Genomic DNA, 27,510 nt, shown 5'->3' with positions numbered 1-27,510 from the left:
ATTGAAGCTGACATGCAACGCTTCCAAAACTGAAGCTTGATAAAATGCTTCACACAGGCAGATTGGGTTCAACACTTCTCTCTGGAACTGTGCTCACCTGAACCATTCCAAAGCCCCTCAAAACTTCAAGCTGCTGAGATAATTTTTTTCCCTTTCCCTCCCTCCCCTATCATATATTTCAATTCTCTTCACTGAAACTGGGCTTTTTCAATGATCCAGAATAGTGTAGGCAGTAAGACCTCATGCATTGACTTGATAGCAAGGCTGTTTACATGGATAATGCAGAAACTTCAGATACAACTCTTTTGCTTGTCCACTTGTTAAGACCCCAACACACTGCTGCAGGACATATCCATAGGCTACCTAAATTGAACATTTTACCCTCAGAAAAAATGCATTTTGGCTGATCATTCTTCTGTGTGTAAACTCCATAGTTCAGTTTATTCACAGCCTGTTATCCAGCTATGAACTGTTCTCTGACCCTTACCCTTTACCTGAAGATAACTATCACAAAAGTGTCATATTTACACTCCTTACACTCCCTCCACTGTTGCTAGGAGAGTGTTGCCTCACTGTGACATTTTGGGAACCAAAGCAGAGGACTTTGGCACAAGACACGGGTGGAACTATATGGTTCAGGACTTGGGTGCAGGTGTACAGCCCTCCTGCATTGCTGTCCCTTCCTCTACAAAAGTGAGAGAGGAGAAGAGGGAGGATTCTTCATTCTACTCTATGAATAATTCCTGCACATCTTTATTTTGGGGTCATTGTCACATGCTTGGTACACATAAGGGCTCTGGCAGGTTATAAATATGATTTAGGCTTATCAAATTTAAAAGCATGACTTTATTTTTCCTCAGTTTAGGGCTCATTTTTGAGAAGATTCACAGATAGGATTTTGTAACAAATTTAGATATTATGGAAGAAAGGGTGTCATTATGGGCAGCTGTGCTTCTGCAAAATAGGATTGCCTTCATGTCATCTGCTTGCACACACGTGAGTCTGTATGACATTATTCTGACGGGCTCCTGACAAACCGAAGTGTGCATATAGAGGGGAAGAGTGCTACATGATTCCTGATGGATGACATAGGTAGGATTTAGAGAGAGTTACAGTTCACCCTGAGGTAGTCTGACTGATATCTGAGTCACTCTTGAGGCACCTTAACTATATTAACAGGACTTCTATAGAATGCAATGCCTAGCTTCCAGGTAGGTACACAAGTTTTGGTGGTTTAGTCAAAACCTTTAGCCCCCTCAAATTCCCCCTTAAATCTAATTTGCTCAGAGATATTTTTTCATGATATATTACGTAGACAGCAGTAAGAAACATGTCAGAAAACCTTCTGAGTAAAAAGAATTTAATTAAAGAGGACAGACAAAGCAAATTAAAAATTAGTGGTGTGTTAGGAGAGATCAAGAACATACAGGGCCAACTCCAAGCTAGCAATGGTATTGAAGAAGCTGAGAAAAAAGCACCATTTTTAATAAAAGGTAAAGATGAGACAGTTTTTGAGGTAAAGGCAACATAACATATGAGAGCGTGGATAATGGATTATTTCTTAGTGAATATTTGATACTGTGATCACTTGCTTAATTTCAGTAAAGTTAAAAAACTAGAATTATTACTGCAATAGGTTTCATGCATCAGATTTATTATTTATTATTTTATTATTTTCTGTTAAGTTTCTCTGGGAATTTTGGGGGTGATATAGAACTCAGGATGCCCCATTTCCCTGGGGATGAAATAATTCACTCAACAGGCTGGATGAGGATGCTCTTATACTGCCTGTCCTCCAGCTCCCAGGAGCCAAAGCTACGCTTTCAACAGCCTGAGATGAAACCATCACACACTAAACATGTGGAGGGGAGACTGTCTGCACAAATACAGTCTTAAACTTCAGAATACTTATATCAATAGTGTACAGATCTTTGGGGGGGGGGGGATTCATTTCAGCTAATTTCAGAAACTTGTATCACAAGTGCTTAAGCCTGAGCTAGTCTCTAGGTACCTGGTAGAGTCAGTAGGTGCTTGCAAATAGGCAAGTGCTTATACTAAGACTTGAGTCATCTGACCTCTTTCAGATGTCTACTTTGTGATGAGGGAAAAAGTCAGGAGTGTATGTGTCTCCTTTATCCCATAAAGGCATTTAAACAGCAAGGTCAGCTGCAGATATCTGCTTTTAAACAGATGATGAGTGATGGTGACAAGGACTAAAAGAAAATTTCCAAGAACTCTGACACTGTTTAAATTTTTCTCTGTGGTCTAATATTTTGCTTCAGCAAAGACTTATAACCAGCACACGTAAGCCAGCACAGATTTTACCTTCTGTTTTGCTCAGTCTTTGGAAGACACGTCCACATATTAAAGCTGTCACTGTATCCACACTATCAGTAAGGTATAGGCTATGGAGACAAACAAGCCTGGAATTTCACAGAAGTCTTGGACAGACTGAAGGCAATGAAACAACTCCAGCCCACTCACATTGTATTGTAGCTTAAGCCAATGGAAAGGGTTGAAGCAAGCAAGGAGAAACTTTGAGGCTGACTGTGATGCATGGGGACTTATAAACATCTTCCTGAGGAAAGGCTCTTCATCACAGAGCTTCAGACTTACACAGGGTGTGAGCATGGTGGAAGTCTGTGCCATTTCCAGTAATTTACTTTTCCAGAAAAAAGGCTCGGGAAGCTTAAGTTTCTATGTGAATAAAATCCTTTCAAGCACTGTCCAGACCAAATCCTGTAAGTCTTTAGGGGCTGATATGCATGTTAACAGTACCAGATGGTAGTCTTTAATGATCTCTTCTCAGTCAGTACTGCACAGTTTTGAAGTAGTACATAAAGTATTAAGTATAATGAAGAGCTCTAGAGTCAATCAATAATCAGATTGCCATAACCTTGTGATGGCTTTGAGGTGTGACACAGCATGAAATTCAGCAGGACACAGGCTCTTATTTATCATTTGACTAAGCCTCATTTACCACTTACATTAATGGCTTAATTAGCACAGGTTTGCTGTATTGATCTGGAAAATTGTTGTGAAATTTAACAGACAAACCAAAGGAAAACAAAACAAATCAAAGCAAAACAAAACAAAAAACAAACAAACAAACAAACAAACAAAACTTTCTGTAGGGCTTTGGCATAATCTCTTGTTCTTCAGTAAAATTCCATGAAGTCAAAAAGAGAAGAAAAGGAAGAAGATAAAGAAAGAGGGGAAATAAAAAGTAAACTTTCTTTAATCTAATACACCATAAATAAAATTACTGCAGGTCTTTCACTTTTTCAGGTTTGCTATGGGTCCAGCTCCCTTTGTTCTTGGTTTGCCTGTTGGTGAGTTCTCATGCTCAGGAAGAGAAGACTAACCTGGAATTTGTTATAACTTGTACCCTCTAAAAACTGAGCAGAGAAGTCTAGGAGGTCAGAAGAGTTTCATAAGGATTCATTTTTTTCCCATTAAAGGATCTTATGGTGTTTCAGAGAGTAACCTTGAAATGGATGTAAAGAGTTGTCCTTATTTTCCCTTTCTGGCTAGATGGCAGACTCTGTGAAAGATTGGAAACTACAGTTTCAGTAGAGTGCAACAGTTTCCTGCGACATTTTAGGCATTTTTCACGCAACACATAAAAAGGCACCATTTTCTACTGCCTTGATAGAGCATCCAGAGCTTTCACAGTGCTGGTGTAACTGCATCCAGTGTGTGTGAAACAGGGCAGGAGAGCTGTTGTGAGCTGTCAGGTGCAGCCACCATGTAACCAAATGTTCATCCTCATCATGTATCTTATGTAGTGGAAATCCATGATTTTTGGCATCCTATTAATGGTAGCGAATGAAAAAAAACAAAACAAAACAAAACAAAACAAAACAAAACAAAACAAAAAAAACATAAAGATATCTAGGGCAGTAAATAATAATAATAATAAAATAAATAAAAAATAAATGAGTAGTGCTTCTGAAGACAGATAAAATATAAATTAAAAAAAATATCTTGTTTTCTTTCATCTGCACAGTCTGTATTGGAAAGTCAATCTCATAAACTCTTTTTGACTCACAATCCCTTCCTTGGACCTCTACTTACCTAAGTAAATGCATAGCCTTTCCAGATACGTTGATAGCTATGAAAGACTGGAAATCTAATGTATAAAAATATCATCAGAAGTCTAAGAATGAACTTATGACTGAAAAGTGGTCTATCAGTACTATATGTTTAAGATCAATATAGCTTGTGAAGCCATGCAATGAAACTTCAATACTTGTACAAATTTAAGTATGCCTGAATAATATACAGGCCCATGGGGAAAGTAAGAGGAAATGCAAGGGCTCTAATTAATCAGTGGCCTAACATAATAATCAGGACTCCTTTAAGCCTTGTTCTGAGTCTTCAGATCTCATGACAAGAATGAATTGCTGACCAAGTACAGAGGGTAAAAATTTTTGTTTCTAATTTTTTCTTATTTTTAACTTTTAGTCATGTATTGCCTCTCTAAGTAATTGATGCAATCACAACCAATTATGCAATTAGGCTAAACAGATGTGGTAACGCTTGTGTAATTTTGATGACAGCTGTAAAAACCTTTACTGAACTATGCACGGAAGCATTATCACACATATGCGGTGGAGAGACTTAAAATTCATGGCCATTATGAAAAGAATGTCTTGAAAAATAAAAACTGATGAGTCCATGGTAAAAAAAAATATGTTCTTACAAGCTTGATTTGAAATGGAAAATTAGAACATTTTAAGTTATACAGTTGAGAATAAGCTGTCAATCATTGTTTAATTAGCTGGTTTGGGAATAAGTCAAAGTTGGCTTCATTTATACTTAAGAAGGAAAACTCTCTGCTAGACCAGGCTTTCATATGCAACTCTGCAAACGTGATGTTTCTGCTGATAACAGGTGCAAATCAACTAACTTGGTTATAGTCCTCATATTAACATGACCCATGCGATGCAGTAGCAGCTGTGTGGCAGCTTAGCCTCTTTTAGATCAGGCCAGAATTTGTTCCTGGCTCAAAAATGCTTTCTAATCTTTCAGAAAGGGCCAAGTTCTACTATCAAGTATGTTTGTGGTTCCTCCTGAAGTTGGTGGGTCTGAAGGTTATCTGTTGAGATAAGGATTTGGAGAGGCTGCCATCTCCCCTCCTTGCAAGACAAGCACAATAGTGATTGCTGCTGAGCTCCTTTGGAGTCAAGAGGGAGGCATGGACATGTTTAGGAAAACACTCAGCTGCTTTGTTTTAGCTATCTGCTTAAGGACAAAACAAATTGTTCTCTGAAAATCCTTCTGTGTCTCCATTAACCTCAGACTGAATCTAGTGCAAGAAACTGAGAGGGTGATGGCTGTTTTAGGGATCCATACTGGTGAAAGGAATCCTACTGTTGATTCCAGCTTTTACTCATTTCAAATCCAATGCTGAGAGCACTGACAGAAGAAATCAGGTTTACTATCTGCAACAGACTTGTTCCTAAGGAGTGGCCCAAGGATTTTCTCTTGAGACCACATAAGAGATTTTTCAATTAAATTAATATCTTGAAATAAGAAATATATTATTTTTCAATCTCCAAACCCAAAACATGAGCAATGGAATACTTCAGCCAAATACTCAAATGTTGATCAGGATATTTACTCAATAAATAAGAATGCATCAGGATATGTCTCAGAAAAAGCCCAGTCAGTTTGTAACCCGTCTATTAATCACTGTACAGGACACATCCTGGACAGCTCTCAGAAATGTTCAGCATCACTTTGTGTAGCTGTACCCCTGATTTGGAATGGTTCTAGGAATGATGAAGTAATAAAGGTTTCAGTACTAGCTACTTTTCACTAGATGCTCATCACAAGAAGCAAAAGTTAGAGAAACATGTTAAAGCAATTGCCGGAGACCCACTAGAGATAATGCAGAACACTTTGGACTCCAGATGGACTGTTTTTACAGGGACAAATATGAATGTCTGCAGGTGTATATGTGTCACCTGCCAGCCATTTCCTATCCACCCACTTTTCTTTGTACTAGCAAGGTGTGAATTGCTGTTATTCCCCAGTTCAGAAATCAATGGGCAGGCAACCCCTTGTTCTTCCTGACTGTTTCCTTATGAAACAGAAGAGAAAAATATGGGGCACTATACTAGGGTCACAGCCCCATGCAAAACCATTGAGCTCTACAACACTATTATATTTGCTTGACAAGAATTTTCAGCTTCACATCCTTTTTCACCAGTGCACAGACTTAGGGCTAAATGATTTTGCAGGTCAATGTACGTGGTGTCCTGGTAAAATCACCTGTAGTCCTTCACCTTGAACTGTCAAATTCTCCTCAAAATGGCACTAAATCACACTGAAGAACATCTTTGTAACATGTCTGCCCCAAAACGGAATTAAAATAAGTTTTGTTCTGTAGCAGCAGCTGAGGTTTGGCATTGTTTCCAGACACCCAGATGCAGAAAAGAAGAGCAGAAATAGCTGCATGTTGTCTTATTCCACCAGGAATTAACTTTATCCTGAACACCCATTATTTTCCTTTTGTAAAACTAAATAAATTAGAAGGCAATGTTCACAGACTAGTTCTGATTACTACTGTGAGGGGTATGGATAGGCTTCTACCATGCAGTGTCCTCTGTCAACTGTCCCACAAAGTTAGATCTGCAGTGAAATACGAAAAGTGTTTCCATCATTCTTATCTCCATACCCTCACAGTTTATCAGCTGCTCTTTGTGGCCACCCTTCTCTTGCTCTCCTCTATCTCATGATTCCTCTGATTCTGTCTTCTTCCCCCTTGTCCTATCATTATCTGCCTGAGTAAAAAAGTCACATTCCATCTTTTTTATAAGCCCCCTTAAAGTATTGAAAAGCTGCAATGAGGCCACACTGGAGACTTCTCTTCTTTGGGCTGAACATTCCCAGCTTTCTCAGCCTACATATGAGAGGATTTGCTGCAATGAGTTGTGTGATGGGATGTACTGCTGACATAGAGTAGCCTGGAGATTCAGAGAGTAGCCACATGGACTCAGGAGGGCTATAAATCCCCATAGGAGACGTTCATATTACATGGTCATATACTAATTGAACACAGGGTCATGCTAGAGTTGACATGCCATCGTGGCCATCTGAAACAGTCATTTCAAAAAGCTGGTGTCCAAAATTGCTGGCTGCCTGAGGTCATGCCTTCAAATGTCATGTCAACACACACCAATGAATCGTTAGCAAATGAAACTAGGCCCTTTGGGCAGCAGCTCCTGGATTTTAAAGCCACTTTTACTTGCTTAACCTAAGACTGACTGCTAAATGTCATAGTTCTGCCCCAGGCAGAGAAGAAACTACTCCCTGCATCTCCTTCACCAGGCAGCAGTTTTTGGATACACCAGTAATATCTGGCCAGCTCCAGCCAATATGCTTCTGGATGTTGCTGGGGTGAGACAGGAGCTTGCCCAGATGGAAACCAACCTTGAAGGAGATGCCTGCTGTGGGCAGTGCTTTTCCTTCCAAGCATCTATGTCCCAACTGACTACCCCAAACACCTGCATTCAGCTCTGGGGCCCCCAGCACAGGAAGGACATGGAAGTACTAGAGCGAGTCCAGAGGAGGGCCACAAAGATGATCAAGAGGCTGGAGAACCTTTCCTATGAGGACAAGCTGAGGGAGTTGGGCTTGTTTAGCTTGGAGAAGAGAAGGCTCCAGGGAGACCTTACAGCAGCCTTCCACTATCTACAGGAAAGTTGGGGAGGGACTCTTTGTCAGGGGGTGCAGTGATAGGACAGAGGGGAATGGCTTTAAACTACTAGATATAAGGAGAAAATTCTTCACTCAGCAGGTGGTGAGGCACTGGCTCAGGATGCCCAGAGAAGCTGTGGATGCCCCATCCTTGGAGGTGTTCAAAGCCAGGCTGGATGGGGCTTTGAGCAACCTGGTCTAGTGGCAGATGTCCCTGCCCATGGCAGGATGGTTGGAATGGGATGGACTTTAAGGTCCCTGCCAACCCAAAGCATTCGGTGATTCTATGATTCTATCCCTGTTCTTGCACCTCAGAACATACACTTTATTTCAAGCTATTGCACAGCCAACAAAGAACAGGCTACCTGTTATGATGCAGTTTGGGAAGTAGGTTTTGTGGACCTGTCCCATATGTTGAGCTGTACTTGGGTGCCCATCTTAAGTCACTTGTTCAGGACAGTTCATCAGGAATGGGGTGTGTTCAGCCACCAGCCTAGATTCTTATCTGGGTTTTTACATTCTCACTCTGAAATAAACACATTTGGAAGAGACTTCAGGAAACTTTTGAAAGTTTAAGCTACTGATTCTGTCATGATTGTAAAGTCAGTCTGGTGAAGGATCATCTTATATTTCAAATATGAAGTCCTCCCTTCCTCCCCAGTAGAGGACAGAGAAAATATAAAATGGTTCAGAATTTGTCCTCAGCAGTTCAAAAGTGCCTACTGTTATCTTGTGACTCTGGCAATTGCTTTCCAATAAAACCTTTGCAATACAAGAGAATATAAACTAATTTGCCATATCTAAATTGCATAAGATTAGCCGTTTTACTGAAACAAAACAGTATTTATTAATAGAGCTTGACTGCTATGCACTCTACCAAGACTAGTAAGTACAAGGTATGATACCAATGATTACCTGAATGTATGCGGGTACTTAGCACAAGTGCCGAGTGACTGGTGGAAAACTTAAAGCTAAGCAAATGGCTTGAGGGAATTAAACAACTGTCTGATTTAGTAAGTAGTTTCTTTTTTCTCTCTTTAATTACCTTTTATTATATTTCCATTAACCTACTCCAATGATTTTTTAAATTACTCTTATTATTATTATTATTATTATTATTTTACTTTTCAGCACTTCCAGATGAATATTTACAATGGTTAATTTTTTGAGTATTGCTAATAATTAACCCCAATTTACAATCTATCTTTAGGTTATATGATCACATGTAGTCTGTAATCCTAATCAGATCACTTTGCAGGGTTGGGACCATCACTTACAGGGATCAATGTCACTCAGTTGCAGTACTTAAGGGGTGAAGGTCTATCTTACCTTCTTTGAAGACTTCAATACATATTAGGAAACCTATCCTGCCAAAATTATAGGTTCAGAAGAGTTCTGGGGGTGATTTATTAGTTGCACATATAGGTATTCTGAAATGTGAGTAAAAATTGTGACCTTGTAAGGAGTATCTTTTGCAGTTTTGCCTGCAGTTATAGAGCAATTTTACTCTTAAAAGGTCATCAAGAAACTGTCCTCCTGCTTACTGAAATAAACTTCCTGTTGCTATACCAAATGATCCTGAGTTTCACAGACTACCCAAGGCCAGGTTTGGTTTTATATTCCAGAATACATCCCAAGTAGCAACCCTTCTTTCTTTTTTTATAAAGGTCGCCAGTTTTCTTTTATAGCTTTGTACTCAAATGTAGTTGTAAAGTGGAATTTCAAGCCATTTGCTTCAACTGTTTTTTTAACATTAAAATAAAAAAAAAAAAAAGCAGGAAGAGAAACAAAATAAAAGAAACAAACAGAACAAGCAAGGCAACGTAAAAGGACTCTAATGAAAGCAGTAACTTACTGTAGCTACTTTCACTATCGCTGGCATTAGAAGAAACATGTTCTGCAAGAACAGTACAGCAAATTAAAGAACATAACCAAGCACCATAGAGCCGCAGAAACTCAAAAGAACTGCCACAGTCATGCAAAGGTAGTTGTGCAGAGAGGAAATAAAAACTATACAGTGACATCACCTGAAAATCTTAGATAATTTACACAGTTAAAATGAAAGCTTTCTCTCTAGTGGAGTTTCAGAAAGAGATTTTACATTATCTAGTGATATGCACCATGGCAAAGCCATGTCATTTCTTGATGAGACAATGATATCTCTTACAATTTAATTTCAAAGTACAGTATGATCCAGTCGCATCTCACTGGATGACTCGGCTAATTTCATGAAACCTAAGTGTCTGTTCATATTATTCTTCTAAACTTAGAGATCTGTCTCCAGCATTCATCACTTTGCACTATCCCAAGGGGTTAACAAAGTGATATGAAAGTGGTTTTGGTGTCCCATACTGCAACTGTTTATCTTAACCTGTCCCAAATTAAAAAAAAAAAAAAAAAGATAAGGAAGAAAGATTTTTTTTTTTCTTCAGACAGCCTCAGAATTTTATACTTAGCTAAAGTATAAAAATCTTTACCAGACTAGTCTGCATGGGTGAATAGGAACATAAGAATTATCACAGTGGGATACACTAGTGATTTGACAAGTCTGGTGTCCTTTTTCTATTATTACATTACTTAAAGAAAGGTGCAGTCTATAGCATATGAAGTGGTTGTTCCAAGTGGTTGTTCAGTCAGCAGGCTGATTATCATCAGTCAGGTCATGCTTTATGGTCTCCAGGAGGTCTTCAGATTCACGTTAAACAGTGGTTTTAATAGTACCTCTGATAGAAAAGCTGATAACTTTGCAGATGAACTATCATTTGACAGTTGAAAGTTTTCAGCTGGATCAGGGCATTTGGAAACAAATGCTATAATGGCTATATAGTGGGGAGCTGCCCTGGGTGAATAAGAATGAGACACGGGTGGTTAAATGGTCAATGGGTACAAATAAGTCACCTCCTGACAAACACCAGGAAACAAAATTAATCCAATATTTGGCATTTATCCACTGGCCAGATTAGCCTGTGGGTCACCCACAGTCTTCAACTGCCTCTAGATGTTCCCAGTGAAAGATGGTAACCTATAGAAGTCAAGAATCCACTGGGGTGAACCCAAAGTAGACCACACGTGGAGGATGAGCATAGGAACTGTGCCAAGACCATCCCTTCTCTGCAAGCTGCTGCGTTCCCCCACATACACATCTAATGACTGGGGTTCATAGCATGGGACTGACAGAGCTTGAGGAGCAGCTGAAATGAGAATGGATGATATCTGATAAAAGTAATAATTGAAAAATTTTGTCTTTTTCATACTTAGAAGCTTCAAAACATTAGACTCACATTTTAAACAAAACCATGTATTGAATTTCAGACATTTCATAGCAAATTAACAGGGACTGCCTCAAACCATTATGCTATACAGGGCCCTGAAAATTTTTATTAAACAGGAACAAATATCCTTCCTAGTAATAACTGTCATTAAAAACTATATCTTAGTTTAATATCAGTGAAAATTGGATGGGGCTAGAATGTCAGAGGCATGTCAGTAATTGAAAGGTAGCTGTAATATTAATAGAGAAACTAGAGCCTATATAATACCTCTGTGCTACTTTTCCCCCAGCAATTTGCAGAATTTAGTTATCTCCTTTCAGGTGTCTGGATGTTATGAAGATTCATCTTTCTAAGGACACAGATATTCAGGAGAGTTTAGCAAATCAGAAATATTCTACTTCTTTTTAGGCAAGAGAAGTTCTCCCTTTGTTCCTAGTGAACTTCTATAGCACTTTCCTTGAAGAAACAGAATGGTAAAATTCAGGTGTCAGTAACATTTGCTGTCTATCACTGAGAAAATTGGTCTTGTAGAACTGTTCTTCATACAAGAGAAGAAGCTTTCATCTTTAAATGGTGAGATACTTTATGGCTTAAACAGAAACCATTAAAATGTTCCATAAAAAAATCAACCAGGAACTGAATAATCTGTAAAACTGTGTGCATGGATGCGCATTCCTGTAATTAAAAAGCAAATACAAGACAGTAGGTGATGCAGTGTCAACATTCACATACATTTTGCTTCAATTACTTGGCACTTAAGAAAAAGAATAAGAACTGAAGGAAGAAGCAGCCAAACACATGCAAGTGCCATTTTGTTTAAATTATTTAGGTCTGGATACAGCATGTAACGTAGCTATTTATATAGAAATCAGCTGCAAATATTTCACTCTGTACAATTTTTCTGGTCTAACTTTCAAGGCAACAAGATTGTTTCTTAACAATTATCTGACATGTTACACATTCTGCAATGCCAAGTCTTGAGACAGGATTACTGCATCAGAAAAAGAAATTGATTAAGGTTGCATGACAGAGAATAGGTTGCTAATGGTGAAATGGGTCCAAAATTAGCTTTGGAGAAGGCATGGTCTTCTCTAGTCTGCAAATGACTTCTTCCACTAATAACAAATGCTAATCTAAAATCCAGCAAAGTAACAAACACTCCCATGCAAGAAGCTGAAAATGCAGAAGCAACAGCATAAAATAATTTTCTATTGATCTCCTCAGGATGTGATCAAGCTAAAATGTTTAGCTTTCCCTTTGGATGGAGAGGAAGGGATTGTTGCTGAGAAGTACATTTTAGGCAGCAAAACAAGTTCTAGGTATGCTACTTTACGGAACTGCCATGATGAGAACAATAACATACTGTCAGAAACAAAAGGTGTTACTACAAAAGAAGTGAAAGTGTCTGCTTGATACGCTGTATGTTATTTAATATTGTCATGCAGAACAAAACAATTGAAACATTTTTTAAGCATTCACAGCTGGGTAACAAATAAAACTCTATCTTTTGCATGCTAGGAGTGAAGGGTCCTCAGAGAAGGAACAGAAGCCAAAACAAAACAAAACAAAAAAAGATTTACAGTGACCATTCCTGGGGACTTACTCAGAGTCTTTGTTCCATAACCGTCGTCACCTAATCCGGGGATGTCCTGCACGGAAGTCCCCAGAGAGAGCAATGAGAAAGGAAGAACAGCCGCAGAAGAGGAAGGAAGAAGTCAGTGGAATTGAAATGGATACTACCATGACTGACCATGTTGATTGAGCAATCTGGATCCCTGCTTTTTCTTTCTGAAAAAACGTTAAGCCCATGTTCTATGGGAATGCAGCCAATGAAAGAGGCAGTGACCACTACACATGGCTTTTTAGCTGTCATGAAGCAAGAACAACCCAATAAAGTCCCAGAAAAAATCCTCACCAGAAAAAGTTAGGAGAGAATTATTAAGGAAAAAAGTGAATTCTCTGGGCTTGGAACCAGCATAGATTTTTAATAATGCTGGTTCTCTATACGTACAATTTAAGCAGGCGGTAAGTACCTGGGGAGGTACACATTCCAAGATCCAATTTACTTCTTTAAGTTATTAGTGCAGATGCTTCATTTAGTTTTTAAACTTTCAGTGAAGCTGTCCATGGCAATCAACTTGAAGAATGTCAGAGGCACAAATGAGATTTGAGCAGAACTTTTAAAAAGTAACAGTTTAGCTCAGTATTCTAAAATAAATCACATTTGCATAATTCTGAGCCACTTGTGATCTGGAAATATTTAATCAGAGCCAGGTTTGGGTTTTCACAGGTGCCACAATGATTTTCAAGAGCCACATATTTTTAGGAAAGTGAAGAAATATTCTTCCAAATGTTCAGGTCACTGTTTCATTCTTCTAAAAATTATTTTTCCGAGGAAGGAAGGACCAGCTGGATCCAAATTGCAGTCACACATTGGTCACAGTAGTAATACCTCACCTGCCTGCCTACAACATGTATTTGCCTAGATGTGTGGGATACTGGTATCATGCGTGTCACCCATTTTTTGTGCTGTATGTGACATCGTCTCCAAGAGGTTACTTACGTTCTGGATCACTTGTTTCCTGCTCACTCTGCTCCTTGCTCTTGTAGAATGGGAATTTTCGTGAAAAGATGAAGTTCTTTTTACGCTTGTCATTGAATGACTGTGAAGGAGAAAAGGCATGGGGCAAAAACAGGGACGTCTAATTGTTGTCACACTCATGCTGACAAAACAACTAGTTTGTAAAAGTGGAGAGAACTGTAGTGACTCAAATCAGTCCAAACCAAGTGGATGGGAAGAATCACAGGTGGTGAATGGTTGCGGTGAAGCCTGCAGGTTGAAGGCAAAGCCCCTGGAGACTGGATCGATTTAATTACAGAGTCTCAAATGACAAACTTCAGCTCCTTATTTGAGAGGTATTGTGTTTGACTTGCTCACATAAAGGGCTACAGATGGCTTAGCATGCTTTGAGATCAAGCCACTCATCTTTAATCATAGCAGACTGTGCACAGAATTAATGAACTGTCTGAAAAAGAATAGGCTGCAAAGAGGAAAGAGGAAGTATTTGATTTTTTTCTAGCAGGTGTGTGAATGCAGCTCTGTGACCATTACAATCATATATGATTTCATAGTGCTTTATTTGTTCTCTAAATTGGCAACTTCTTAAGTGTGTTTTAATACCTTTTTTTTGGCAAACATTAAAAAAAATCACTTTATTTTCTGTTTTATGTATATATTTACTCATTAGGTTCCTCTGGATATGCTTTTAGTTTTATGTGTTTTAGAGCTGGGATTCTGCTGATAAGCATTATTACACTGCATATTGAGCAACACAAATCACTATATTTCTTCAAATATGGAATTAATATGGAGGAAAATGTCCTTTATACATGACAAAAAGTTTGGCTTAAAAAACAGTTGCAAGGGTTCATGGCACATTATGATGTAAAAGTAGTAGATACCTACTTGGAACTCCTATTTCAGATACTAAATGAGGAGTTAAGATCCTTGTGTAGTCAACTGACAGAAGCTGGCATTTCCAGAGGGAACCTATGCTGAGCTATAGACAGTGTATAACTGAAGTTATCCATGTTGTCTGTCAGACAATGTCCTGTGCTGTTTCCTATACAGAACATAAGCAAAGCTCAGACTCATGATCTTGCATGTATCACCTCCAAGACAGCAGAGACTTTCTCAGCTCATTTAAAGAAACAATCTCATGTGTTTGGGATTGCTTAAACAAAAAAAATATAACCAGTATTTGTCTCCAGATCTGAAATGGAACAGATTTAGAGTTTCAGATTGTTTTATTATTATTTTATGTTATTTCATTTTATTACATTTTGGAAGGACAACATAAAATGTAGTTTAAAATGTGTATATATTTTTTTAAAGATATGAAGGTCTATTAAAATTGTTGTTTACTTGTGTCACGAAAGTTTCATGCCACTTTTACATTTCAAGCATATTTAAAGTTCAGTAACTGAAAACAAAGGAAAAAAATGCACATGTAGAATAAATGATCCATGAAAATCTCTGAGTATGTAAACATTCAATGTGAAATTAATGTGGAGGTCATGCACAAATAATACAGACAGCATGCAATTTCAAAACAAAGCAAATATGAAAGAAAGCCAGAGGTAAAAAATGTGTATGTAGGATTAAACCAATCTGTGTATGAAAAGAGGACTGACATGCACATTATATTACTTTAATGACCTAAGGATATAATTAAATTAAAATGTGTTTTCTGTGATAGTTTCTTTTACTTTTCCAAAGAAAGGAATGTAGCATGTTAACATTTCCCAAGTTGTGAAAATGATGTTTGTCATGATTCATCTCAATTTGATATAGTAATACTATAGGCATTGCACTTAAAAAGGAAAAAAATATAGATATATACACACTATATAGCACCTCACAAACAAAGCAAAATGAAAAAAAACATTTTTTTTAAGTGACAAACACTTCATTATCAAATGCCATTTCACTTTCAAATTAAATAGAATGTTATCAAACGGATATATAAATATGTTGTTTCACAGAGATTCTATGATAAATAACCACTTATAAATATTATCTTTCAAATTTTTCCCCAACATTCTATAGCAAAAACTTCAGAAATCCATTTGCATTGGAAGAACATATATATATTTTTTTCAAGATTATGCGTGATCTAACAGAATATTCCAAGTTAGACAATTCTACTATACTGTTATATAAACTTTTACTCCTTTTGCAGTTTAAAATTCTGGGTAGCTTGTTAAATGAGATATTGTTCTTTCAATTTGGATAATCAAAATCTGGCAATTCATAGCAGGTGACCATTATGTTCAAATGTGCTGATATCTATACCAAGAAAACCCTTTTTCTTAAAATAATGCTGACTCAGTTTATTAATATCCACATACAAATGTTTATGCATGTGTCAATACTTCTATAAATTAATCAATGTGTATATTCATGTTATTCACCACAAACACTAACACAGTGTAGTCATATATATTATATTTAAAATAATAATAATAATAATAAATGTAAAATATTATAAAAGAGTAACTTGTGTCTGGTAATGCAAACTTATTAAAATAATTAATCTTTACTTTTAACTGAATAGGCTTACTGAGCATTTATTTAATTGCACATAAAGTGCATGGTTTTTGCAAGAAACCTAAACCAGGAGCCTGGATTTTGTTTTTGTATCCAACATAAATGTGATTAAAATCAGGTTGGCAGTCTCCACTTCAAGGATATGAAATCCTGCAGACATCCAGCAACATGGTTCTTACAGATATCATGATATATATTTGTATTGTACAGAGATATGGGGGGTGGCAAAGAGATGATAGGGAGACATACAGAATAAAGCCATGTTTTTATCAAACACACTGTGTTAAATATAGATTTTGTTTTGTTGAGAGAAGAATAGAGATCAACAGTGGATACATATTTTCTTTTTTAGGAAGATGCATGTGAGGAATGGTGGCTTAATAAAAATGAGATGTATATTTTTGAGAGGTTTTATTTCTGTAAATTTTTGAGACTGAATAAAATATTCTGGAGACAGTTTTTACAGGGTCTCCTTATGTTGCTGAAGAGCTGTGAAATGGCAACAAGATGACTGGGAGAGGTATTTGGCTGCATCTCTCAGCCTGATGTAGAAGTTGCATGCAACCGGAATTGAAATTGTGATATCAAGCTTAGGCTTGATCCAACAGTATTTATGCAGGCAGAGTTTCTGAAAGTCAGTGAAAAAGTGCCTGAAAATGGATTCCTGTGCAAGTTGCAATGTCTTTGCATAAACATTGTAAAATTCTGTAGTGGCAAATAACTTGGTTATTTCAAGCACAGGCTTTTTTTCAGACACTGTACGATAGACAGCTTTTATAACTCACTGCCATGGGTTCACACAGCCTACCACTAACCAAGGAACTGGCATTGGCAAGCACTTTGTATAGACAGGTGCCTACGATATGAAAGCAAATGAAATTTTCAAGTAGTGCTGTTTGACAACTGAACAAACTGAAGAGGCAGGTCATTCTGCACAACACTAAATATGATGATGATTTTTTTTTTTTTACAGAAAGTAAAGGGGTGGGGGAGGGGAAGCTTTCACTAACCTCCTGGCTTGAATTCTTATTTTGACATTACTTAGCTATAAGCCTGTGTTTTGAAGAATCCAGAAGAAAATTGTGATCTGCATTCTTGCTTGACCAAACATCCCCAGATGGCCCCAGTTTGGTACATGCTGGTACAGCTTTCCTCAGTTGTGACAGACATTAAGACACTGTGTGTTTTTTGTTCTTAAGAACTCCCCTTGGTATTTTTTTTGTGTGTGTGTGTCAACAACATTTTTGTATTCCAAATGCTTTCCTCTAGATGCAGCAGCCTTACAAATGTTACTCATCAGCTATTACGATAGTGTGTTTTAAAGGAAATTTTCATGTAAAGTTGAACAAACAATCCAATTTCAGAATTTGCTCTGTAGTGGTAAACATCACAAAGAATAGTGCATCAGTAATTTGATGGGTGTACCATGCTGCAATTGTCAACCATTACATTGTTTATTTGATCTCCCTCCTTATATTTTTCCCAGTACAGCTGATCTAGCCTGTACTATATTTTGTGCAGAAGTGCTCTTGATAGAGGTTGTCCTCTTTGTGTTTTTCAAGAGAGTGCAATATATTGGAAAAATATTTCTTCTAATGTTCTAAAAGCTCTAAATGCAGTTAGCTAGTCTAAAAGCCATTGAAATATACTGGGAATGCTTTATTTTGGTATTTCATTCAACCAATGCTAATCCTCACTCCTAAACTGGGAACCATTGTTAGGGGATCACCTGAGGAACAACTGCTCCAGAGCACTGGCTGTAAAATTCTTGTGTACAGAGTGCAGATAAAATTCATTTATAGGCAGATTTGAGGTAAGCTTTAGCTTAGTTTGTATGTTACATGGTTATCTGTATCAGTCTTATTATGAGATTGGTCTTGATGTGTATATGAGAATGTAGATGAATATTCATTCGTTTTACCATTTATCTGCCACTTTTTCAAATTATTATTCTTTCCTTAATATCTGCTTTTGGCCTAACTTAAATGAAGAGTCATCATTAATACAGCATTTTACCAAAATCTGCATGATCTATCATCAACTTCAAGGCTTTTCTATATTTTATGCACATTTTACACTTTAACAACATTCTTTTCCTCTGTTTGAACAGCACTTAAGTTAATAAAGTTTTGGGCACTCAAGCACTGCTATATCTACATGAACTGATAGATCCCACTGCACCACAAAGTTACACTGACACCAGAATGAGAAGCTTGTGCCTGAAACAGATAATCAGTGTCATTTCTCTTTTCAAGTATACATACTACCTCTCTGCTTTTATAGTGAACTTTTTTCCTAGTAATCCAAAGTCCATGTCTCAAAAATGAATTTCTCAACAGAATCCTGTGTTAGTGTATTTTTTTTTTCCTGTGAAAAGTGAGACATTTCTGGGTCTGGATCATTTCTCATACAGAGAAAGCTCTTAATGACATTTGTGCAGACAAGCAGAAAGATAAACGAAGAAGTTGTTAGTGGCAAACCTAAGGCTGGCTGTATAGTGTCCATGCAGTATGTTCCTCGAGACATCTATCTTTCATTCAGTCTGTGCACACTGTTGTATGTTGGCAAGCAACCAATGTTAACTTCTCTGTATCTATCAGATGCTGGGAGCGGGATGCCCTGTTCTGTTAAGTCCAATCATAAATTTTCTTAGACATTGCAAGTATTTGCAAATAAAAATGTCTGGACCTTACTGAATTTTTGCATCATGATCTGTTTTGATAACTTTGGGACTTTGGGATACTTTGTGACAGAAGAAGCTCAGGTGAAGATCTCTCTACTTGCTTAGCTTTTCTTAGAAGCTGCAGGAAGAGTTAGATCTTGGAAATTTGAAATGAAAAAGTACGAGCCTGATTAAAATCTCCATGCTGCCTAGATTTAAAAGGCAAGGGTAGTACTGTTTAATATTCATAAATATGAAATTTTACTAATCTTTCTTAACACTGATTTAATGCCACTTGTCAGCCAGCAACTCAATTTCAATTCCTAACAAAACAAAGGTTGAAAACAACACCAACTACCAGGGGAAGAGAAAGACTAATAGGCTTTCAAGAAAGCATGTAAAAACAGTATTTCCAATTCTGCAGACATGTTTTTAACTTAGTGCAAGGTTCGAATTGCATTCAGAAGGGAGTACTCATCTGCTAATTTATATTGCATCGGTGTTGGCAGGATTGAAATGCTGATGTACAAAGCTTGAGTACGTGGCAGGCAAGGTCATGTGTGAGTACCTGAAGGTTGTACATAAAGAGGGGGCAAAGGATTTGTTCAAGCAGCAACACTGAAATTAATAGTGTGAAAATAAGAAAGGGCAAAGCTCCTTGACAGTAAAATCAATTTTGGTGTACAATAATCTGCCCCAAGGGAAGCAGAAAAGCCTAGATAATTTTTCACATTTAAAAACAAATCTACCAGTCTTAAGTACTACAGGGAATAACACTGCAATGCTGGGGGAGAAAGTGAAAGGGGGGTGATGGGAAAAGAGCCAAACAATGAGCCTCTGCTAGCTCACATGCCTGTGCTTCTCGAGGAGCTGCTCACAGCCCAACACTGTGGAGCTGTACCTGAGCCCACATCAGCTTTCACCTGACTCACAGGCTGGGTGAAGGTCTCTTCCTCTGCTTTCTTAAGGCTGTCTCTGGAGCTAGAAAGTTGTTTGATGTTGTCCGATTCCTCTCTCTCTCTCTTTTTTTTTTTTCTAAATTTACTTCCCATAGTAACTTTTCCTCTTAGAGCTGATGCACTACGTCAGCTATAGATCCTGCTGATAAACCTTTGTACACGTCAACCCGTCTCAGCACCTTTCGTGCAACAGCAATGATGATGAGAGAGTCTCAGAGATCAACAATCATACTACTATGGACTTGGCAGACTTTTGTGACCATCTGATTGCCTGCCCAGGCCCACAGCTTTCCACAGGGAACATTTCAGTACCTCTGTCAACTCAACCTTCATTCCTCAGTTTTGACCAGATATTTTCTCAAATCTTTTTTTTAAACCCTAATTGCCATTTAACTGCCGGTGCTTCCTCACATTTGAAAATGAAACCGAGGATTTTGGTCACCCCTATGCAATCTTTTGAGTTAATTCACTAGTAAATAAAACTGCAGAAGATGTTAGTTAGCTAATACAGTATAAACAACACAAAACCTGCTCCTTCATCACTATTCTTTGTAATTTATCATTTATTACCATGGGTATAAACTAGTATATAAAATTTTCTTTTGCATAAACAATGGGCTAAATAAGGACCTTTGTTACACTTCTTTTGTAAAATAGGAGTGGAGAAGGATTTACAATACCTACATGCCTTCAGACCATTCACTGAAAGCTAATCAGAGCAGACTTTGCAGCCGCCCTTTTGAGTTAAAAGGAGGTAGGTGACTGGGATAGCAGACTGAATGATGGCAAAGATCTCACTCAGGAGACAGTCAGTCATATCAGGTTCATTACTTTCATTTAAAATGTTTGTATGTTTGAACTTTGCAGCTAAAAAACATACAAAATAAAGTGATAGGCAAGCAAAACCAAAGTCACTGTACGAGACTGGTGCAAGGCTTGTGCAGGAGTTTCATCTCCCACATATTCCAGTAACGCACCTAATACTGGCAGTCTCACAGATGGAATATCAGATTAAATGGACTTTGGATTTGACCCAGTTTGGCGGTTCCTGTGTTCCTATAACCTTCAAAACATGGCCTGTGAGTCACAAAGTCAATCAGCATTAAACGGCTTGAATTTGAGTGATCCAGAAATAAAGATGTGAAATACGGAGACCGTAACATCTTGGTGAGCGTTAATGCTTAACTCCACTCTTCTAGAGTTCTGTGTGAATATTTTTCTGTTTCTAATTCCTTGAATCTATTGCCAACACTATCCATTTTTATTTTGAACCACTGGAATGCAGTTCCTGAGATGCTTTTCAGAAGAATAGCCAAACAACTATGAAATTACCTATACATACGTGCAGATCTCCAACCATTTGATTCAGGACATTAGACAACAAGCTATAAAAATAGCACACATATGAAGTTAAACTCAGCACAAATTTCTGCTGGAACAGCTTAGAAGAAAAGCAATTAACGCTCAGCTGTAAACTTAGGTATTCTATCTGTGCTAGCAAATTTTCACCCTCTTGTATTTAATCTGTGACCAATTTAAACTTTTTAACCCTTATGTCAGCAACTCTCCAACTTTCCTCTTACCTAAGCAGAATGGCACAGTTTTATAATGGCACAGAAAACACTTATTGATATTCTTATTCCTAACATTGCAGCCACCTAAGAAGCAGTGTTATCCCATAAATAAACTTCACACAATTATCAGGTTGAAAATCTATGAGATTAATGTATTTAATTGCTCATTAACTGCAGAAATGACTCCACCAGTATTTCTTTGACTGATAAGCTGCCAACAAGCAGCAATATTTTTGACCATCTGGATATAGTTAAACCCCAAAACCTTTGTTCTCACATTTGAAACTCTATTCAATTAAGCTTACAAATTTCAGACATTTATAGTCTGTATTTCTCAATGAAATGAACATTTTTTATTTTTTTTTTTAAAAAAAAGAAATTTTCCACTGGATTATAAAAGAAAGCTATTAGAATATATTTCTTCACTTCAGGTGTGTAAAAGCCTCAAATTTGACCTGACAGTGTTTTCCACAGTTCCTCGAACTGCTTCATCACTTTAAAGAAAAAACGCATTCCTTAAGGCATGCCAGTTCCCTGCTATAATCAACAATGCTACAGAGGAATAAATCAAAACTGAGGGCTTGTTTTCATTTACTTCCATTTGTGATCACAATACAACAGGCATTACTATTAAATTAATGTAAGTTTTTGTAGAGTGCCTCAGCATACCCTGGAGCAACAAGACAATATACAGTTAAATTTTCCTGGCTATGTGTTGTTTTATCAACTGAATTTCATTTGATTGCTTCAGCACATGAGTGAACTAGATGCTGATAACTGCAGTATTTCCAATGTCCCTTGCAGAAATGCTGAACAAAATGTGTTTGGCTCAAGGGGAATGAACAGGGCAGCCCAATAATATGGGCTTAGGTCAAAACAGATGCGCCTGGCACCAGCTCCAGCTGTCATGAAATGTGAAGACAGGACTATGAAGGAGGTGAAAATGTGTGGAAAGGCAAGTACAGATGGACAAATGAGCCCCATCTTTCCTCTGCCATGGGGAGGAGCAGCCTTCTCCAAGATATCGGCTGCAGGAACAGTGCTGAGATCTAATTCTTTTATGACCCCCACTGGTACCCCCATTTCTGAGGTTGTGCAGCCTCTGGCAGAACTTAAATACAGCAAAGAAAAAACTGGAAGCAAGACAACATCAGAACAACATAAAGAGCTTACTGCTCCTCTGCCCTGCACTGGAAAGCTTCACACCAAATTTCTGAAGAGCAGCTTCAGACCTACTGATGCCTTGTGCCAATACAAAGTCTTTGTGCAGAAAATACCTCTGCTCAGCAATTTTCTTCTAATACTTTTCAACAGCCTTCTTTGGCTCCTTATGAAGACCTACCTAGAGGTCTTATGGGTTGTAAGAGGAATTTTTGCAACATGGTTTCACATGGCTTTTTTATTCTTGTCATTCGTTTCCATTTTGTCATAGAGGAAGCATTCTTGAATGCTTGCTGAAGAGTAACAACTAAAATTCAATATTGCAGAAACAATGCTTTTGTAAAAGATTTTATGTCAATTAGTAACGGAGATATAAAACCAGAAATTTTATGACATGACTGATTTCCAAAGTTTATTTTAAGAAGCAAACATGAAAATGTGTTCTTATACTCTGGTTACAGCAAAGCAAATTTCAATCATTCTAAGACGGGGGAGTGTACAGTAAAATACTGATTCACAGCTCCTAAAAGAAATGACATGCAGAATGATTTTCTATAAAAAGCTCAGTTCTGAGTAGAAGGGGGTTTTCTTGTCTGTAGATTTTTCCACCTATAGCTCTACAATTAAAGAAGTTCAGGATCCTGCACTGTCTTTGCAGCAACAGCATAGTTTTTACTGACACCGCAGGAGCTATACGATGGGCTGAGCAGGGAGCTTACCCCCACGTATTTCTAGATAGCTTCATCTAATGGACCCAAACGTATCCAAGCATTTACATTTTACACTTGGAAAAGTGGTGCCAGAAGGCTTTATGCAGACTATCTGTTTTCACAGAATCACAGAATTGTAGGGGTTTGACGGGACCTTGAGAGATCATCGGGTCCAACCCCCATGCCAAAGGCCAACACCCCTGAGCAGGCTACCCAGGTAAGTGTCCAGATGGGCCTTGAATATCTCCAGAGAAGGAGACTCCAAAACCTCCCTGGGCAGCCTGTTTTAGTGCACCGTCACCCTCACTGTGAAGAAGTCCTTTTGCATGTTGGTGCGGAACTTCCTGAGCTTCATCTTGTGGCCATTACCCCTTGTCCTGTCCCCATAAACCACTGAAAAGAGGTTGGAAAAATCCCTCTATCTCCCACATTTCAGATATTTATAAACATTGATGAGATCCCCTCTGTCTTCTTTTCTCCAGGCTGAACAGACCCAGGTCTCTCAGCCTTTCTTCATAAGGAAGATCACCTCCCTTGACCTGCTGGCCACGCTCCTTTTAATGCATGCCAGGATCCCATTGGCCCTCTTGGCCACAAGGGAACACTGCTGGCTCATGGTCAACCTGTTGTCTACCAGGACCCCCATGTCCTTCTCCTCAGAGCTCCTCTCCAGCAGGTTGTCCTCCAGCCTGTATTGATACGTCTGGTTGTTCCTTCCCAGGTGCAGAACTCTACATTTGCTCTTATTAAACCTCATTTGATTTCCTCCTGCCCAAGTTATTAGTACCTCTTTTTATTAGGTTATTAGTAGCTTTAGGTTATTAGTAGCTTTTTTTTTTTTTTTTTTTTTTTTCCACTGCAACTACTAGTGCAAAGATCAATCCAGAAGAAATGGCAGAGATGACTAAGTTAGCTCTGAAACTGCATAGTCTGGATACAGCCCTGTGGTCCTTAACTTTGGATTATTGTATCAAGATTAAATGGATAAAGCTGTCATGCCTTGTCCTTGTCATGCCACAGCCTCATGGAGAACTGAAGAGTGATAACTGTCTCACTGTGCATTATAATGGCTGCTCTGTGTTTTAGAAGGGCACCCAGCTAAGGCTCACAGAAACAGGATTTATTGCATCTGACTTTGAACAGGTACACTGTAGGTGCCTGTGGCAAAGACAGTGACCCCAGGCTCACTTCAGGCAGTGGTTGACCACATCTCTTTCAGGCAGCAGAGACAGGCTGGGGTTCTGGACCATGAAGAAAGAAAGAGTTCTTTAATATGGTAAAGAGCTCTTTAATATGGTATTTTTGAGTTGGAGAAATATTAATTTATGAGACAGCAAAATATTTTATATAAAGACCAGCTAATACTTTACAATGTTTATATAATTGTCCCAACACCATGTGTAACTAATATTTCTGCAGGAAGTCATATTTAAAGCTTTCTAGACATTCAGGCAAAATTGTCTGATGGGTAGAAGCCAAGCTAAAACATTATGACCCATCTCTGCTATTTACATCTTTTCTGGAAGTTTATAAATAAATGCCTAATCAACGCATATTTTAGCTAGAAACGATCACCTTAAACAAATTATTTTTAATATCAGTAGGTGTCCCATAGCTGTTTGGTTCTGAGACAATAAAACATTTTTCTTTGGGGAATATTGTGATGTGTTTGTTGGGGTGTTATTGAAGACCCATTTTGTTTATACAGTCAGGGCCACACTGTAGCATTCTGGATGCTAAATGTTATGAGGAATGATAAGTTATTAGGAATCAGATCAGCTCATAACAAAATATTTTATTCTATTTTATTTTTAATGCAACTGAATAAATCTAACAGTCCTTAGCAAAAACATATACTAGGGCTCAGGCCAGCTTCTCTACTGCATTTAATGGGAAAGGTTTTTTTGCCTTCAGCACACTGGAAACATGACATAATGGACCTAAAACAGAAAACTAAATCAATTGATACTGCAAGTGGAAGCAGCATCAAGGAATGGAAAAACAAACAAACAAAAAACCCTAAAATTTAACTACACAACAAAGTTGGACTTTACATTTCAAATCGTCAGAATTAGTCAGAATTGACAGAATAGGCCTTACAGGAAAACTGTAATCTCCTACAGCCTTCTGCTAATAAAGGATTATCTACATTTTAACAAAGGCTAACTAAAAAAAAATTTGGACTGAACTAAAGTGCTTTGACAGTCACAGTGTAGAGTAAGCAGCAGAATCATGAATTTTCATGATCTCATCTGGGATCACATTAGTGGGACATACATCTGCAGGACAAGGAGGTTCAGTAAATGCCCATAGCCCCTGGTCCTTGCCAGGGCTATGCTGCAGGCTCATATGTGCCTTGTTTCCATCCCACCTTGCCTTGCTGATTTTGTGTCTAGGTTCGATTTTTGACGTGGAAAGTTGATATGGACTTTTCTGGGAGTCACAGGGCTGTGGACCAACCTGGTTTGTTGCCACCAGATTTGATGTTCATGCTACCTTGACACCCCGTGGAGCACCTTTCTCCTGATGTACCCTGCCACCATCAGTCCTTTTCTGGGTAGGTTTTTGTGCTCCAGATGATATCCTTGGTAGCTGAGATCTGACTACAGCTCACTCTGCCCTCTTTAGCACATTTTTAAAAATAGCAGTAAGTATAGAAATAGAACAACAACACTGCAGCTGCATTATTCACTGGCTGCTCCTCGCAAATTACAGCAGTGTCAATCTAGAAAAAAATATAAAACTACTGGATTATGCAGGCTAAAAACAGACACAGACAGACTGCTGCTAGGCACCTTGTTCCCAGGCATATGTACCTCAAATTTCTGAAGATTACAGCTGTACAAATCAATGCTTCTTTTTTAGGCAGTCGTTGGAATACCAGTTGGAGATCAAGTTTTAGCTGAACTGAGCACTTACTCCAGTAAGAGTACTCAGATTTCTTTGAATCCCCCCACAAGCAGCCTTCCCCATTAGAAAGAAAAAAGAAAGTAGAAAGACTGGTGGAGCAGAGGTAATTCAGGCCAGATGGGCAAGAAGAGAGAAATCTGGCTGAGACTGAGAATAAAGAATGTTTAATTGTGTGTCAGTGCCTACGCCACCTTCAGTAACCCTCCTTCATATCATCCTTGCAGGTAGGAGTATACTGCTTCATTTTTGTTCAAGCTCTCTTCTTAGTAAATTGCTCCACCTGTGAACCCACACGTTCTGTTGTTTGACACGTCCATTGTCTTTTCCTCAGCATCAGTTGCTATTTTCTGACCACAAACTTTAGAGGAGGAAAAAAAAGGCAGACTCCCTCCTTTTCTCTTTTCATACACGTACAGATATACATACACATCAAGGTGTACAGAAATGTTACTGCCAATCCAGCATCTCTCCTTTCACTACCATTTAGCTGCTGACTTGAAGGTATTCCAAAAACAAACATGAGGAAGGAAAGGAAGGAACTGTGTGGATTATTTCATAAGGAAAACCTTATGAGTACATTTTTTTTTTTGGATATGTGCTTAGAGACTGGAAGAGGCATGAGATTTGTGTCTTTGGGAAATAAAATTGGTTATTTACCAATAAAAAACATTCTGGACTCACTGGCTAATTAAGGGGTGAAATGAAAAGGCATATGGTATTTTAAAAAAATAAAAAAATTCTGTTTAACTATTTTTCTGTTTTACCTAAACATTATGCTTCAGGATAGTGCAATACTTCTCAGGGACAAGAAACGTCCATGAATATTAAAAAAAAAATGACATGTTGATAAAGGTCTTTCCAAGAGCCACAGTTTCTGCTATAAAAATATTTTCAAGAGACAGTCAAGAAAGTGTATATAATCTGACAGTGAGAACAGCAAGAGATGCTATTTCTGTCGCCTGAAAGACTGGTTGTAATTACAACAGTTAAGAAAAAAATTAGATTACTGGCTTGTATCTTTCTCCTCTGTAATATTTCTGTCATTGTTTGGCATTCTTTTGATTCAGTAAAAATCTGAAAAGCCCTCAGCCACTGTAGGTTTTAGTATTAATAAAACAAAGTCTGCTCTTGCTAAGCCTGAAGCTTGTGGTAGGCATAATTACTAAGAGTTCAGTACGCTGCTTTGATAGATACATAACCCTGCTCATGGCTCCTAACATGGTCTATTCCTTCTGGTGCAAAGGTGAGCATCTAAAGATGCATGGGAGATGATCCTGAGTTCAACACAGCATAAACAATACATTTTAATTAAGTTTGTGCTCACATAACTCCAGTAGCTTCCTTCAACATAAACATTTTATATAAACCTTCGTGCTGCTCATTTTCCACTGGTTATCTGTAGACCAGTTGGCCCCATAGACTGAGAGAGCATATGTTTAGGAAAT

General features: G+C 38.0%; 1 protein-coding gene across 32 annotated transcripts in view; it reads right to left on the bottom strand.

Annotated features, from left to right (window-relative positions):
* Nucleotides 1-27,510, bottom strand: part of DLG2 (discs large MAGUK scaffold protein 2) — a 1,031,289-nt gene that overhangs the window by 14,536 nt on the left and 989,243 nt on the right. For 21 of the 32 annotated variants that reach the window (XM_027462397.3, XM_027462446.3, XM_027462422.3 and 18 more), the window contains 2 exons: nucleotides 13,543-13,642; nucleotides 9,563-9,604 (listed from right to left, as the gene is read on the bottom strand). In XM_027462397.3, coding sequence (XP_027318198.1) covers nucleotides 9,563-9,604; nucleotides 13,543-13,642 — 142 coding nt within the window. Of the gene's footprint in view, nucleotides 1-9,562; nucleotides 9,605-12,582; nucleotides 12,629-13,542; nucleotides 13,643-27,510 lie in introns of all 32 variants that reach the window. The other 11 variants (XM_027462406.3, XM_038177392.2, XM_027462435.3 and 8 more) reach the window with 5 other exon arrangements.

The sequence above is a fragment of the Anas platyrhynchos genome, chromosome 1, assembly GCF_047663525.1.
Source record: "Anas platyrhynchos isolate ZD024472 breed Pekin duck chromosome 1, IASCAAS_PekinDuck_T2T, whole genome shotgun sequence".
NCBI lineage: Eukaryota > Metazoa > Chordata > Aves > Anseriformes > Anatidae > Anas > Anas platyrhynchos.
Note: the sequence above shows the minus strand (reverse complement) of the source record. Positions and strands in the feature narration are given on the sequence as shown.